Below are 15,593 nucleotides of genomic sequence, written 5' to 3' on the forward strand. Positions count from 1 at the left end.
TAGTGGGTAAATCAGTGGAAGGGAATTGGTCATTTGACCATTATTGAATGATGTTGGATCATTGATAATACCTGAAGCCAAATTCCACATGATGTTATCTTCGAGGACGCCAACCATGACACATACGCTTTCTGAGTAAACTTCGGATAACATATGCGGTCATTATTAACAAATTAACCTGATCCCTTGGAAAGAGAAAAGGACATGTCTTCAGGTTTCAGGTCTTCAGGTTTCTGAGTCACCCCAAAAGTCGGTGGTCACTTACCCAAAGATATTTGATCAGACAATGAGTGGTGCGTACATTTAATGGTTATGTTCTTTTAGCCATTCCTACACCAGTCCAGGAATTTCGCTATTTTCACTGTTCATTCATAAATGAGCTATTTTATGTTCATATGTTTACGTTACTTTCAATATTTTACTTATGTACACTTTTATGTAAGACATAAATAGGTTACTGGAAAAGTACATATGTACTTGGTTAAGAACACATACGAGGGTTGGACAAAGAGTTCTAAGCCGGAGCCTTGAGTAGTTCATTGCAATGTATTTGGTCTGTTGAGGCCGCATGTATTTTTGTGACAGCCAGTTAGAAGTTAGATAGGGGTCCAAATGGACACAGAAATGGAAAAGACTGTGTACCGAGCAGTCATCAAGTTTTTTTACTTTAGAGAAAAGTACTCTCCAAGAAATGTATGACCTCATGTAACAAGTGTATAGGGATAAGTGCCCTAGCCATTCCACTGTTAAACTCTTGGCAGCTATTTTAAGACTGGGAGAACAAGCCTTGATGATGACCCTGGGTCTGGACATCCGTCAACTTCCATTAATGAAGATTCAATCCAGGAGACAGACAAACTTATACTGTCAGATTGACCTATTAGGTCACAGGTCTAAGCCATATATCCATTTAAATTATCATTCATGAACATTTCCAGATGAATAAAATTGATGAGGATTTCGTCAAATTCAAAAAGGGATTAGTAATGGGTATGAAACATGGGTCTACCACTATAATCCCGAGTCAAAACGTCAAACCATGGGATGGCACCATTCCACTTCTCCGGCACCAAAGAAATTCAAGTCTTCAAGATCAGTGAAGAATATCATGGCCACTGTATTCTGGGATATTACGTAGAAAGTCAAAAGACGATTACCGGTTCCTACTTTGCTGAGTTTCCGCATCGCCTGAGAGATTCTGTCCAAGAAAAGCGGCGAGGAATGCTGACTGCCGGAGTTCTACGCCTTCACGATCATTACAATGCCTCTTCTCACACTTTTCGACTTGCAATGGGGTTCGAAGAGCTTCCCTAACCCCCATACTCGCCAGACCTGGCACCAAGTGATTTCCACCTGTTTCATAAACTGAAGGAACACTTTCGTAAAAAGCGCTACCGTGCATGGTTTTTTCAAGATGGCCTCAGAAACCTTATTCCTAACTGGAATTGAAAGCTTTACTTTTGTTATGAGAAGTGGATTGAAAAGCACGGAGATTATGTTGAAAAATAAAATGAAAAACACTTCCACAATTGTTGATTTTGTTTGTAAGGCTTAGAACTATTTGACCAACCCTCGTACCAGAAATAATGCCTGAGGTAAATTAACTTGGTTGTTGTTTCACGTCGCGATCAGAAATAGTCCATCATATGGGCTATCTCAAAGATGGGCTGCAGATCAGCCTTGATATTAATGATGACCTTAATTTCACAGAGACAATGTCCAGTTTCGCTCATGCATTAATTACAACGTCTACATCCGACAGACATGGAATTGCCATCAAACTGTGAAGCACAATCACCTGTAAGCGCTAGGCCAAGCCACGTGGACTAAGGATCACACATCCGATCATGCAGAGTTTAATATCAAACACGGAAATTAATTCGCAGTTTATGATACACAGGGGTGCTGCTCACGACGACTGAGCTGTCGGTTTTTTGTTAAACGCCGAACTCAGCAATATTCCAGCTATATGACTGCGGTCTGTAAATACTCAAGCCTGGACCAGACAATCCAGTGACTGACATCATGAGCCTCGATCCACACAATTGGAATACGATGATATGCACCAACCAAGTTAGTCGCTTCTTACATAGTCGCCTTTTACCGCAAGCATGGGTTGCTGAAGACCTATTCAACCCCGGATCTTCACGGGTCGTATGACGGCACAATTATGAATGATGGTGTGAATGAAGTGAGGTTTGACACTGCTTTGAATAATATTTCAGTTAAGTCATCTTAGTGGGTAGTGGTTTTGCGTACATTGTCTTCAACTTGTAATAACTTGTACTACTTCTGTTCATGTATGTGTTCTATGCATGCATGTAGTGATCAATTATATAGTATACATGTATATGTACCTCTATATATTTAAGTACGTTTGTGGATTGATCGTAATTAAGTTACACTGGGATGCACAGGCTACACTTGTTTTATTGAAACAGTAAATTTAAAGCGCTTTGATAACAAAATATACGCATTTATAAACTATCTAACAGAGTCAACACAAACCTAAGGATATCTATAAAGCTTTCACATTTCTACTGGCTTAAGATCGCAACCAGTTTTGAGGTAAAGGTGAGCTAAGTCTATTCATCTGGCAGTCCTAGGAAGTGTATCAAACTCCATTAGTATGACATGCTTACAGTTAATGGTTTCCCTTATGTCACTCTAACGGTAAATGATAACCCTTATGTTTCAGTTTCAAGCAAAGCACTTGCTACAATATTAATGTCGGGACTGATCAGAGATATGTGTATCGGAACGTGAAGCATGGTTCCTTGTTAACATCTGCCGGATGTGTCGCGGATATATTTACCACCAGTATATTTAATTTTCCACGACGTCGCCCTATTTCCTTTTACGTACGCTTCTTCTCTCACTCGTACTCCATGTTCTTATCCGTCATATCTCGTGCAATACCTGGGGTGTAACGTAGACACTGTCACATATCACTTCATGTCACACTACATGAGAGGAGAGACGTTCTTGCTCCCTCGTCTGGATATCGTTTAACATTGATGCCTCCTATAACTGTTTCAGGTTCAGGTATGTACCCTTATCTATCCGCTTTCTTTATGATAATCTAATCATTAGAATAGATAACGCGATCGTAGAATCAAATAATACATTATAATCTATTGTGAATACTCTATGCTATCAAAAGGCATCACGTTTCACGAGACTTCTAATGGAAACACAACGTTAAAGCACCATCCCGTCAGTAAGATTGTGAGTGAAAGGTGTGTTTAAGTTCCATGTATATCATTTATATATTTTAGAATTATATAAAATAGCATAACAATGTTACTTTTTTATGTTATGACGTCACACTCATTTTTGGGGACCAAAAGCACTCGTTGCTAAACTAATCTATGTGACGTAACAGCGTTACGATTGTGTATTCAGTCATTATATTGTAACAATGTTACAATATTTAGACAATATATTCATATGTCATGCCAAATATTGGTTATTGTTATTATTATTATTATTATTATTATTATTATTATTATTTTACGACTTTTACGACTTTCTGTCACACCACATTAGAGGAGAGACGTTCTTCCTCCCCCGTTCGGAAATCAGTTAACATTGATAACTCATATATCTTTTACAGATAATAAATCCTTTTTAACACCATCATCACCGTCTCAGCCCATTTAATAACATCGTCGACCCGCAACACATACAAGTGTTTAATTAGAATGGTAGTTTGTTGAACGTCATTGCCAGGTGACTAAAATTGCACGTGGTTCCGTGTACGGTACATAACAGGTGACGTTGAGCAACGTTGGTGGCGGAGATGAACGGATGACCGTGCCCCGCAAGACATGTACAATGTGGAGTCTCCTGAGGCAAGACACTATGGTCGATATATACATGTTCCCCCAGCAGTGAATAACGATGGTATAAGATAAGATGGTAATGTAGCTGTACAACTGTCGCTCCATATGGCCAACAACATTTATCACACTTTCTGTGCACTTTAGGAAACGGGCATAAAATATATCTTGCTGGCGTACATACACTTGAAAAAAAGATTCTTCAAAGTGTTGCAGTTCATCAGTAGCCACAGATACGAATGTTACAAGTTCGATTCACTGTGTGATTCACTGTCAGTGAAATAGGAAGTATTGTGTGTGTTAAATTCGGGTTTTGTATTGATAAAATACCCCGGATTTTATGTATGAAACACATACGATTGCGCAAGTTGGGAATTGTATGAGATATAAAGACAACCACAGGATAATGGGATGCCGCCACTGGAGGTTTATAAAATGTCATCGAGTAGGGATTCCGGCTCAGAGTAGGGCCTCAGGGCCTCAGCCTAGATCAATAATGATTGATACGCGATCTTATATGGGGTTGTTTAAAAAAGAGTACAAAGTAAATGACAACACATCCTGTTTCAGTCTGTCACATCATCTCATTCATCCCATTTCTGTTAATGACTGCATCATTAAGAGATGAAACAAGAAATGATAGTATATCTGAGTTCGGTATCCATGGTACAACTGCACATGCAGCATGGCTTCTAAATGGACAAGCACTATGATACCGACATTAGTTTGGACTAGTTGAAGCAGAGAAACAGAGTTCAAACATACACACAGACACACTCACTCTCACTCACTCACTCACTCACTCACTCACTCACTCACTCACTCACTCACTCACTCGTTCACTCGCTCACTCACTCACTCACTCACTCACTCACTCACACACTAAATGACACAGTTCAAATTCTTCAGATATTGTTTTTTAAAATGAACAATATTTACCATGGGACTGCTAAGTTATTATAGTGGGAGAGGGGTGTCAGGAAAATATTACATGTATTTTTACATGTCCCTTCGTGCAGCATTTCGAATTTAAACCTAATAAAACTCCGAAGGGGGTACATTATAAACTGAACGAAATACCTGAAACAGTGTTTGTCAACAATTTCATCTTCAAAATACACTTTCCATTAGGCTTAGTAAAACGTACATGCTGGCGAACAGGCACTTGGAAAGAAATTCTTCAATTGCGGATTATCAGCCCAGTGGTACACTCAATAGGTCACAGATAGAATGTTGCAGGCTCGGTCCACTGACAAATATAAACAGCGGTATTTTGTATGTAAAAACGGGGAGGGTTTTTTTCAAACAAGAATCCCATACACATTCTAGTTTATCATCAAATTCAACGTAGAGGGGTAAATCCACTGTTGAGAATGCAGTTGAAAGCACACAGAGGAAAACCAAATGTAGTATGTTGAAGACAGTAAAATTGACTGATTGAGGATTTTGATATTTTGGACCCCTCCCTTTCAAAAATGCGGGATCCGACCTTGCCGATTACGTACGCTTGAATGTGTCACTGAACACTGCAACAGACATAGAACATTCAAATGCCAAATAGGACAGGGTATCACACATGACTTAGCAACTACGCCTGAATACTACTTAACAGGTTTGTACCAGGAAGGAGGCACACCCTCCGCCGCTGTGTGTTGTCACCCACGTGGTAACAAACGCTGAATGAAGTACCAAACTAAGGTTCAGTGATTTAGCTGGCTGTGCACTATCACGCCCCGAGGGTGTGTGTACAACAATATTGTAAGTCCCTGGTTCACTTGGGAGATTCTTTTCAAAGAACAGCCAGGAGGATAATTTATCCAGGCCGTGGTTTCGTTTATGAACACTTTATGAATGCTTTATACGTGGTTGAGATACTTGTTACACATCTTTACCAAACACCAAACACTGTACCTTTGTACAGTGGCGACCGCCGCCATGGTTTCAGGGATAGAGGGTTTCTGCCCGGAGATCGAAGATCAACATATCATGAAAGATACTACTTTTTATACCATGCCCTGCGCTCGGCTCGGTGCGAGTCAGTATACAGTGCTTGAGAGAGGTATTCACATAAAACTGCAGCATGGTATCTCAGTGGGCTTAGCACTATAAAGTACCCATGCACGCATGCACGCACGCACGTTCGCACGCACACACACACATCAATTTTTACAACCACTTCCTCCAAAAACGTTAAGATTACACTAAAAAATAACACTAAAATACTTGTAAGTATCTGCCGTATAGCAGGTAATCATTGTGAGCCTTCAGAAATAAAACACGGCGGTCTTTGCAGTTATCACAAAGACATATTTAAAGCTATCACATGAAGAAATGTATCGATTTAAATAAATATACAAGACGGATATATCATATGTACAAACTGAAATAACCTTCACACGTTTGACGCACACTTCCCTTCTTCCTATACTTAAGTTTCTCCAACAACACATTCCGAGTAGGATGTTGTATGGGCGTTGTACGAGTTAGTAGCACAAACCTTGTTACATCGATGACTAAGCTCACGATGTTCCACATCTTTGCAGTTATTTAAACCCAAATAGCCCGCAGCTGGTTCATAACAGAACGTATGACAAACATCGTATGTCATACGAATAAACTTAGTGTAAAGTGCAGATAGAGCTCTACCTTGAAGATGTACAGAACGCTTTCACTGCTTTGTACATATCAAGGTCCTCATTAATAGCTAATCCAAGGTAATTATAAGAACAATCGTTGTCAATAACATCAAAGGAGTCAATAAAGTATAACGGATTAGGTATTCCCTATCCACATTATTGGTCCTTGGACACGTGGCATCATTCCCTTCGCATGTCTGCACAACACACTCATTGAAAAGTTCAATGGCGGAACTTTCAATTTCAACAGCATAAAAAGCTTCCATCACCACATCTTGCACATCAGAAGTTGGCAGAAGAGGCATGGGACTCAGGCCAATAGGGTATGCACCGATCCACATACCAAATGGGAAGTAGGCCAATAGGGTATGTACCGGCCCACATACCAAATGGGACGCAGTCCAATAGGGTATGCAACGACCCACATAACAAATGGGACGCAGACCCAAAGGGTATGCAACGACCCGCATTCCACATTAAAAGCAGCCCATTAGGGTATGCACCGACCCACATTACAAATGGGAAACCGGCAAATAGGGTATGCAAAAACCCACATAAGAAATGGGAAACCGGCCAATAGGATATGCAGCGACCCGCATACCAAATTGAAAGTAGGTCAATAGGGCATGCAACGACCCGCATTCCAAAATTAAAAGCAGCCCAATAGGGTATGCACCGAACCACATTACAAATGGGAAGCCGGCTAATAGGGTATGCAGCGACCCGCGTACCAAATTGAAAGTAGGTCAATAGGGTAAGCAACGACCCGCTTTCTAAATTAAAAGCAGGCCAATAGGATATGCACCGATAATCATACCAAATAGGAAGCAGGCCAATAGGTTATGCACCGACCCACCCACCAAATAGGAAGCAAGCAAATAGATTATGCAACGACCAACATTCCAAATCGGAAGCATGTCAAAATGGCATGCAACGACCCACATACCAAATGGGACGCAGCCCAATAAAGTACGCACCGACCAACATACCAAATGGGACGCAGGTCAATAGGGTATGCACCGACCCACAAACCATATGGGACGCCGGCCAATAGGGTACGCACCGACCCACAGAACAACTGGGACGCAGGCCAATAGGGTATGCACCGATCCACATACCAAATGGGACGCAGGTCAATAGGGTATGCACCGACCCACATACCAAATAGGAAGCAAGCCAATAGGGTATGCAACGACTCTCATAACAAATGGGACGCAGACCACTTGTGTATGCACCGATCAGCATACCAAATGGGTAGTAGGCCAATAGGGTATGCACCGACCCACATACCAAATAGGAGGCAGGTCAATAGGGTATGCAACGACCCACATAACAAATGTGACGCAGACCAATAGGGTATGCACCGATCAGCACACCAAATAGAAAGCAAGCCAGTAGGGTATTCAACGACCCATTATTTGAACATTAACACTAGGAATGATATCATCTGGATGGCCGAGGTTTCACTCTACGTGTTGAATATATACTTCATACACTTTTAGGGACCGTACGGTTTGCTGGTGGTACTGATGAGCGCGAAGAAAGAGTCGAGGTTCTGGTTGGAAGTGCATACAGCACCATCTGTGATGGTGACTTTGATATCCGTGATGCTAATGTGGTTTGCAGAATGGCAGGCTTTGAGTATGTATTTTACTGTTATAGTCCCGTTGTACGTCGTCATAACAATTGGGGGCGGTCGGATAGCCTAGTGGTTAAAGCGTTCGCTCGTCACGCCGAAGACCCGGGTTCGATTCCCAAACATGGGTACAATGTGTGAAGCTCATTTCTGGTGTCCCCCGCCGTGATATTGCTGGAATATTGCTAAAAGCGGCGTTAAAGCATACTCAGTCATTCAATCAGTCAGTCATAACCATTGCTAAAGAAACTGAATTCCTGTTGATGTTTTATCAAGTTCATCCTTCTTCATACTTACATTCCAATTACATGCTATCTTAACATATGGTACCAATTAGTTTATCGATGCTCTGCGCTGTAATTGTAGTAATGTACAACTATTGTTTGTTTCCTTGTTTTACTCCTGAAGGTGGTGTGAAGTATTATGATCGTTCAAAATTTGGAGGTGGTTCAGGGGAAATCAAATATACAAAGTTACACTGTGTGGGCAACGAATCACATGTTGACGAGTGTATCAACAAAAGAACGGGATGTTATCATTCCGAAGATATCAGCGTCAGATGCTCGGGGAATTATCTCAAAGGTATATTATGCATTTAAGTACTTTTCAAGACCCATCAGTCCCGTAAAAATCCGGGTTAGCAACCCATGCTTGCCGTAAAAGGCGACTGTGCTGGTCGTAGGAGACGACTAACGTGATCGGGTGGTCAGGCTCGCTGACTTGGTTGAAGCATGTCATCGTATCCCAATTGCGTAAATCGATGTTCCTGATGTCAATCACTGGATTGTCTGGTCCATACGTCATCTAGCTGGAATATTGCCGAATGCGGCGTTAGACCACTAACAAACAAACCAATCAGAAACCATGACGTTATTCTTCATGTGCCTTTCTGATATCATATTAAACTTGCATTCTTTGTTTTTCAGCTCCCACCCCTGATACCCAGCTTGAATATCTAGAGATAAATGACACACTTGAAGGAATAGTTTTAGATGGGAATATTACTAAAATATCAAATGTGAAGTCTTTCTTCTCAAAGGCCAGTGGCTTTACTCTCTCCGAGTATGGGACATCCCTGCCCATCTTGGAGGGCAAAGAATCATCTTTCAGTGGTTTGCATTGTATTACTATACGCGGCAAAAAATAAACACACCAGATTGACTGTGGTTGGTTGTGTGCTATCTGGAAATCGAAAGTATGGACTATATTTATCAGCATATGGCCTCGTAACGCTGAATAACTGCACTGTTGCAGGGAATCTAATCGGGATGGGTTCCGAATTTTCCTTGTATTTAGTTATTGCCCTAACAAACAGTGTTGTGAAAAATAACAAAAGACATGCCACATAATGTCTTCCTGGGGGAGTAGGCACAGGCCATGAAGTACGACTGAGTGTCCTAAGAAGCAGTTTCATAGGACATGACACACGATACAGAAGCGTTATTAATATGTTTGGATTTGTTGGCATATCTCTGAGGTTACAATTTGAAGAAAATGTATTTGATGGCAATATTGGAAATATATTTGTATTCGAATATTACGATAATGCAGGAGGACTTACATTGATCATTACTAACAATATTCTCAGATTCTCAGAATAAGGTTAATCAGTCAAGACGGAAATAATGTAAATATCACATCAAATAAATTCATCAACAACATAGCCATTTCAAGTAGTGCTCCTATGATCGGAATAACTGATATTCAATCCAGTTCAGTAATAGACATCTCTGGAAACATGTTCATGAACAATAGTGCCTCTAGTATAATTCATATGCCAAAAGATGACAGTACATTTCAAACATTAAAATCCATAACAATTCAATGGTTCACAACCAAGTTCCCAATGTCCTTCTTATTGAAATATACGAAACAGAGATTCACAACAATTGTGTGAGCTTAAGGTGGCCCCATTCAAGAAAGATCGCGAGCATGATGCTAGATGGAACTTTTGGGGATTCACTGAACTCTCACAAATCAAGGACAGAATATGTGGATTTGACGTCAATATGGAGTTAGGATTTGTGTCGTACATACCTTATTTATTATCTAATACAACCATGTCTGAGGCCAAAGTGCTGCCGACTGATTTCTTAGAGATAGGAGCAGTTGGTGGGGTTGTGGAGGAGGAGATTATTCTGGACGGACAGTCCGAACCGTACATCATCGAGAGGTCAATAATGATCAGGTACGTCTGGGTATCATGTCATCTTTGAGTGACTGCACGACTTGCAAGATGTGCATTAACAGTAATAAAAAAGACCTGTTAGTCTTTTAATCTCAAGATCAATAGATGATGTTTCAGAGAATGTCATGAGCCTAATATATATATTTTTTGATTACTTTATTAACGATAATTGTAGGTTCTGCTTCAACTAATTCCTGAACGTAGTTGTTTTTTGTGCCGGATTTGACTCAAAGCCTTTGCAAAATCCTTATGGTCGCGTGTGCTTTATTATCAATTCTGAATAGACACGCCTACTTGATGCATATATGAATGTTCAGCGTATCAAACAAGAGAGTTATTTGATATCCTTCATCATTATCACAGAACCGGAGGAAAACTTGCTATTCATGCGGGAGTTAAGCTTCTCTTCATGAAAAAGAGAGGCATTTATACCTCTGGTGAGTGACCAAGCCCTGTTGCTATTTGACCTCAAGCTTCACACATCACCTGAACCTTTCCTCCTGTCCTATTCTCCATATAATGCATTCAGTAAGATTTAAAAGATATAAATTATTGAAAGCAGGAAACGTTTATCAGATTAGCTTTTGACAAACTAAATTGACTTCTGTGCGAAATAGGTACCTTTTGCTGTCCAACTATGTCATATAGTTTTAGATGCTTGTGTGAGCCTACATTAACAATGTTTGCATCTCGTTCATTCACTAGGATCTGTAGAGACCCTATCATCCAGCCCAGAGCGAGTTGTCCTCAGGAATCATACTGATGACCCCTGGCATGGAATCGTTTTCGCTCACACATCAGGTAATATCGTTATCAATCGACTGTGGTATACTGCATCTGCATCTACATCTGCATGCAAACCTGTACATTCCTCATGTGATAGACATATGTATGCAAGAAAAACAAATGTAAATATTGAACGTCTTTTATATAGAAATCTTAATTTGACAGGATAAATAATAATGTATCATACAACAAATTCATTCATGCTTATAAAATGTTCAGATACATTATTTCTGTCAATGTGTGCTAAATAGGATTTTTCATTTCAGGGATCATTTTACGAAATGTCAATATAACTGGATCACTTAACGGCCTGGTGACCTATACAGACAACATGACACTGTCTGACTGCAGTATCGCTCACACAGGGAGATCTGGGATGACGATTGGGTCTGGTGTAACAATGGTGAACATGGGGCGAACTGCTATTATTAAAAGTAAAAGCTATGGTATCACGATCCACTCAAATGCATTACTGTTACGTAATGGATTTGTGCACAACAATGCCTTGAGCGGAATTTACCATAATGGCAAAACAGGAAGTATTTTCCTGGAGGAAATGGACATATCCAACAATGGGAATTATGGTGTTTACGTGAACATGGACTCTTTCAGTGGAAATCACCATATTAGGCTAAGTAACAGCTTTCTTCATGATCATAATAACAAGTCTGCAATTCGCCTGATATCATTAAGATACTATAACGGCTACACAAACATAACAGTGGGCGATTGCATCTTCGACAACAATTATGGATCAGCTCAAATTTCAGCGGTTGGAGACGCACACTGGAATGACAGAAAAAAAGTTATTATGAGCTCAAATACGTTCAGAGGTCATTCCACTGTTGCAATTGTCACCACCGGTTTTAGTGAGGTATTGGTTACGGACAACAGGGCAAACAATGCCACGTCATATTCAAAATGTTTATTTGAAATAGACTTAAAGACGGGATCATGGAGCAGTCAAACTTTAGCATTATCAGTCAGATCCAATCTAATCAGTCATGTATCTGGTCTGTGCGCATTTTCTTTATCAGCGTTTAAAATCTCAAGTGGGTCCTTCTTGTTTAACCAGATATCACAATCAACTTTTACTGAAGGGACGTTCATTCTTAATCTAGAAAATTATACATTATCTGAGAACATTTTCGATAATCCAAATTCTGACTATGAGTTGAAAGTTACTAAACTGGGCAGTGGCTATATAAATGCTACACATAACTGGTGGGGGACGACTGACGAAGTTTTGGTCGAAGATAAAATTGTGGAACGATCTGCTGATCCAAGGCTCTTGAATGTTATACATCTATCAATATCAGTAAACCAGGCATTTGACTGTTCACAAGTGAGCAATTGCAGTGGCAAAGGAGAATGTGTTCGACCAAATGGATGTAGCTGTCTCCGTGGATGGAAGGGGGCGGACTGTACTGAGTTTGACTGTTCAGACCTCAGTGAATGTAATGGTGGAAGGTGTGTCGGACCCAACCTCTGCGAGTGTGCTGATGGATGGACTGGGAACGCGTGTGCTGTTGCTACCTGCTACCTGACCAATAACTGTTCTGGGAGAGGGTTCTGTGGAGAGCCGGATAAATGTACTTGTCTTTCCCAGTATAGAGGAAAATCATGTGAGTCCTGTGCACCAAACACATGGGGTCGAAACTGTGCACCATGTCCTAAGTGTCTACATGGCTCATGTGATACACAAACAGGTACGTTGTAGCAGCCTTTGTTTTTTTCAATTTACTACAAACAATCGATCCTCGTTGTACGGGACTTGTGGTAAACTGGAGAAAGGTTTGAGTTATCTGGGGTTCGAGACATCAGAGGAATGTAATGCTTAATTTGTATACTCGGGACTCCCAAATGAGTTCGAGACTACCTGGAATTCGACACATCCAAGTTCGGAACATCGAGGGTTCAACTGTACATGTGTTATAGACCACATGGTATGTACAGACTGTAATACTGGTTATATATAATGGCAGTGAATATTACTTTTTTTTAAAATGACCCTCACTACCTGTACCTTCTAATGGCGGATGATGTTCACCCGCCCCGACAACAAATACATCAATTAAAAAAGACAAATTACTATCAGAGCCAGCAATGTATTTTACTAACACACACACACACACACACACACACGCACGCACGCACGCACGCACGCACGCACGCACGCACGCACGCACACCCACACACACACTGATTTTGATTTGGACAAAACTGTCCACAGCAAAATCGCTGGGAACTACAGTACTGTTTTCGTTTGGACCGCCTCCGTGGTCTAGTGGTAGAGCGTCCGCCCGAAGAGCGGAAGGTCCGGGGTTCGATACCTGGCCGCGTCATACCAAAAGACGTTTAAAAATGGTACTTGTTGTTACCCTGTCTGGCGCTCGGCAGTAAGGGGCTAAAACAAGTACTGGTCGGATCGGAGTCAGCATACTGTGTCTGAGTTGGGTATTCATGTTAAAACTTCGGTATGGTATCTCAGTGAGCTAGCACTATAAATCGGCATCAGTCCGGACTAGTACAAGTAGCCACACACACAAACACACACACTCGTACATGCACGTCGCTATATAAGTGCAGTAATCGTGGACACGACGTTAAACCCCATTTCACCTCACCTCACTGTTTTCGTTTGTTGAAGGAACCTGTATTTGTGAGAGTCCCAATTGGACTGGCACCCTTTGTGCCCAATGCAGTGAAACATTCTACGGACTAGATTGCCTGCCTCTACAAACAGTACTGAGCGTATCCCCTGATGCAGGACCAGACGTGGGAGGAACGCCTGTCCATATAAGGGGACATAACTTTAAGTTCTCAAACACCAGCAATTACAAATGCAAGTTTGGAGCAGTAACCGTAGCTGCAAGGAGAATTAGTAGATAACATTACACGTGTACTTCACCTAAACTAAGCCAAAGCACAGTACATGTTGAGATAAGTTCAGACGGAGTGCACTTCACAAGCAATAAGGTAATGCATTTGAGGAGCTTAAAAGTTTTAGTAAAGCATTGTGACATGTTAGGCAACACATTTCATTTAGTTTATATACATAATGGCAAAAAGGTTTTATTGTATTTGTATAAGTGCATGTTGCTGGGTTTAGATCATCAGATTATGCCTAAATCAATATGCTTTTAAGTCTGCTCTGAATTAATGTTTTTATGTGTCTTCCTTAGCTTTGCTTCAAACCAGTGTCAAATTTATTGTTCTTGTAGCTCCGATCTGACATCATTTTCCTTCAATCACAGGTTTTCTACACATTTGTTGTACAATGTCCAACATCGGCTTGTGGCAGTACAGACAGTCCACCTCATGGTCAATGCCTGTTTGGACAATGCACATGTACTCTCCCTTGGACAGGAGATTCATGTTCAGTGGAGGCCGTACCGCCAGTTGTCAGTGCCATAAATGACTCACAGTTGACTGAGGGCCAGACCTACAAGCAAATGATGTCTCTTGTGCAGGTATGATTACCGTAGACACCTTTTAGTACACCAAGACGACGTCTGAACGAAAATACATGTATTTGGATATCTTTGTCTTCTCAAGAAACATGTTATCATTAGTGTTTATTATTATTATAAGAGTGACAACGAATTGATTTCATACAACATTTACAAGATCATAACATGCAATGTAAACGTATATATTGCCAGGGTAGCCATACAATTCGCTGGAAATTGATTTCATCTCCGCTGGGAATGACGATCGATCAGGACACTGTTTCGAGATAATGTGCATGTGGCGTTCATGTGTAACAATGGCGTTCATAGTCATCATATGAAGTCTGTGATATTTTAAGAGCGCACGTCATCCGGCTGATACTGATTTTCTGGAGCAAAAGCAGTGGCGCGTCCAGAGTATGATCTGTGACCCTAAGGTTGTGTCACTTACAGCTTACCTTGACACGCCAACAGTCACATTTCCTGCGGTTGCAAATCTTACAAATAATGGCTTGGACTCATTGGAGAATATTTCTGCGACGGTATGTTGACATTTACATGTTATTAGGTTCAGTTGAATTGAATGTGTCCTCAAAATAGCATACCTCTGACTTGTTACCATGCAAGGGTACATTTCTGGAAAGTGTTACATTGAAAATATGCGTAACATAATCGGTTCTGGACCGGTGCACCCATTGGTTCAAATTTGTTTTGTTGGCAGAAATACATGTGTCGGGTTTTCTTTTTGTTGTTTAACGCTGCACTCAGCAAAATACCAGCTATTTGACGGCGGCCTGTAAATAATCTAGTCTGGACCAGACAATCCGGTGACTGACATCATGAGGATCGATCCACGCAATTGGGATACATTGTAATGCATCAACCAAGCCAGTGAACCTTACCACCCGATCCCCTTAGTCGCCTTTTACTGCAAGCATGGGATGCTGAAGACCTATATCCTACCCAGATCTTCACGGGTCAGAGACATACATGAAAGAAGGTTATCACAGAATACAAGAATCCCTAATCACAGCATCCTGACTTATGAATATG

The 15,593-nt window shown here is 40.9% G+C and overlaps 1 protein-coding gene across 1 annotated transcript; it reads left to right on the plus strand.

Annotated features, from left to right (window-relative positions):
• Positions 1–10,675: 10,675 nt before the first annotated feature.
• On the plus strand, positions 10,676–14,063 carry LOC124125009. Its single transcript, XM_048402996.1, has 4 exons — positions 10,676–10,739; positions 11,008–11,103; positions 11,355–12,797; positions 13,739–14,063. Exons 1-4 carry the CDS (start codon positions 10,712–10,714, stop codon positions 13,978–13,980), a joined length of 1,809 nt encoding a protein of 602 aa, XP_048258953.1. The 5' UTR covers positions 10,676–10,711; the 3' UTR covers positions 13,981–14,063.
• The last annotated feature ends 1,530 nt before the right edge of the window (positions 14,064–15,593 follow it).

The sequence above is a fragment of the Haliotis rufescens genome, unplaced genomic scaffold, assembly GCF_023055435.1.
Source record: "Haliotis rufescens isolate VD_foot unplaced genomic scaffold, xgHalRufe1.0.p SCAF_3, whole genome shotgun sequence".
Taxonomy (NCBI): Eukaryota; Metazoa; Mollusca; class Gastropoda; order Lepetellida; family Haliotidae; genus Haliotis; species Haliotis rufescens.

Excerpts from the sequence above, each read along its gene's own strand:
- LOC124125009 (XM_048402996.1), top strand. The coding sequence starts at position 10,712 with ATGAAAAAGAGAGGCATTTATACCTCTG. Across the intron at positions 11,104-11,354 it reads CGTTTTCGCTCACACATCAG|GGATCATTTTACGAAATGTC; the intron begins GTAATATCGTTA and ends TTTTCATTTCAG. Across the intron at positions 12,798-13,738 it reads CTCATGTGATACACAAACAG|GAACCTGTATTTGTGAGAGT; the intron begins GTACGTTGTAGC and ends CGTTTGTTGAAG.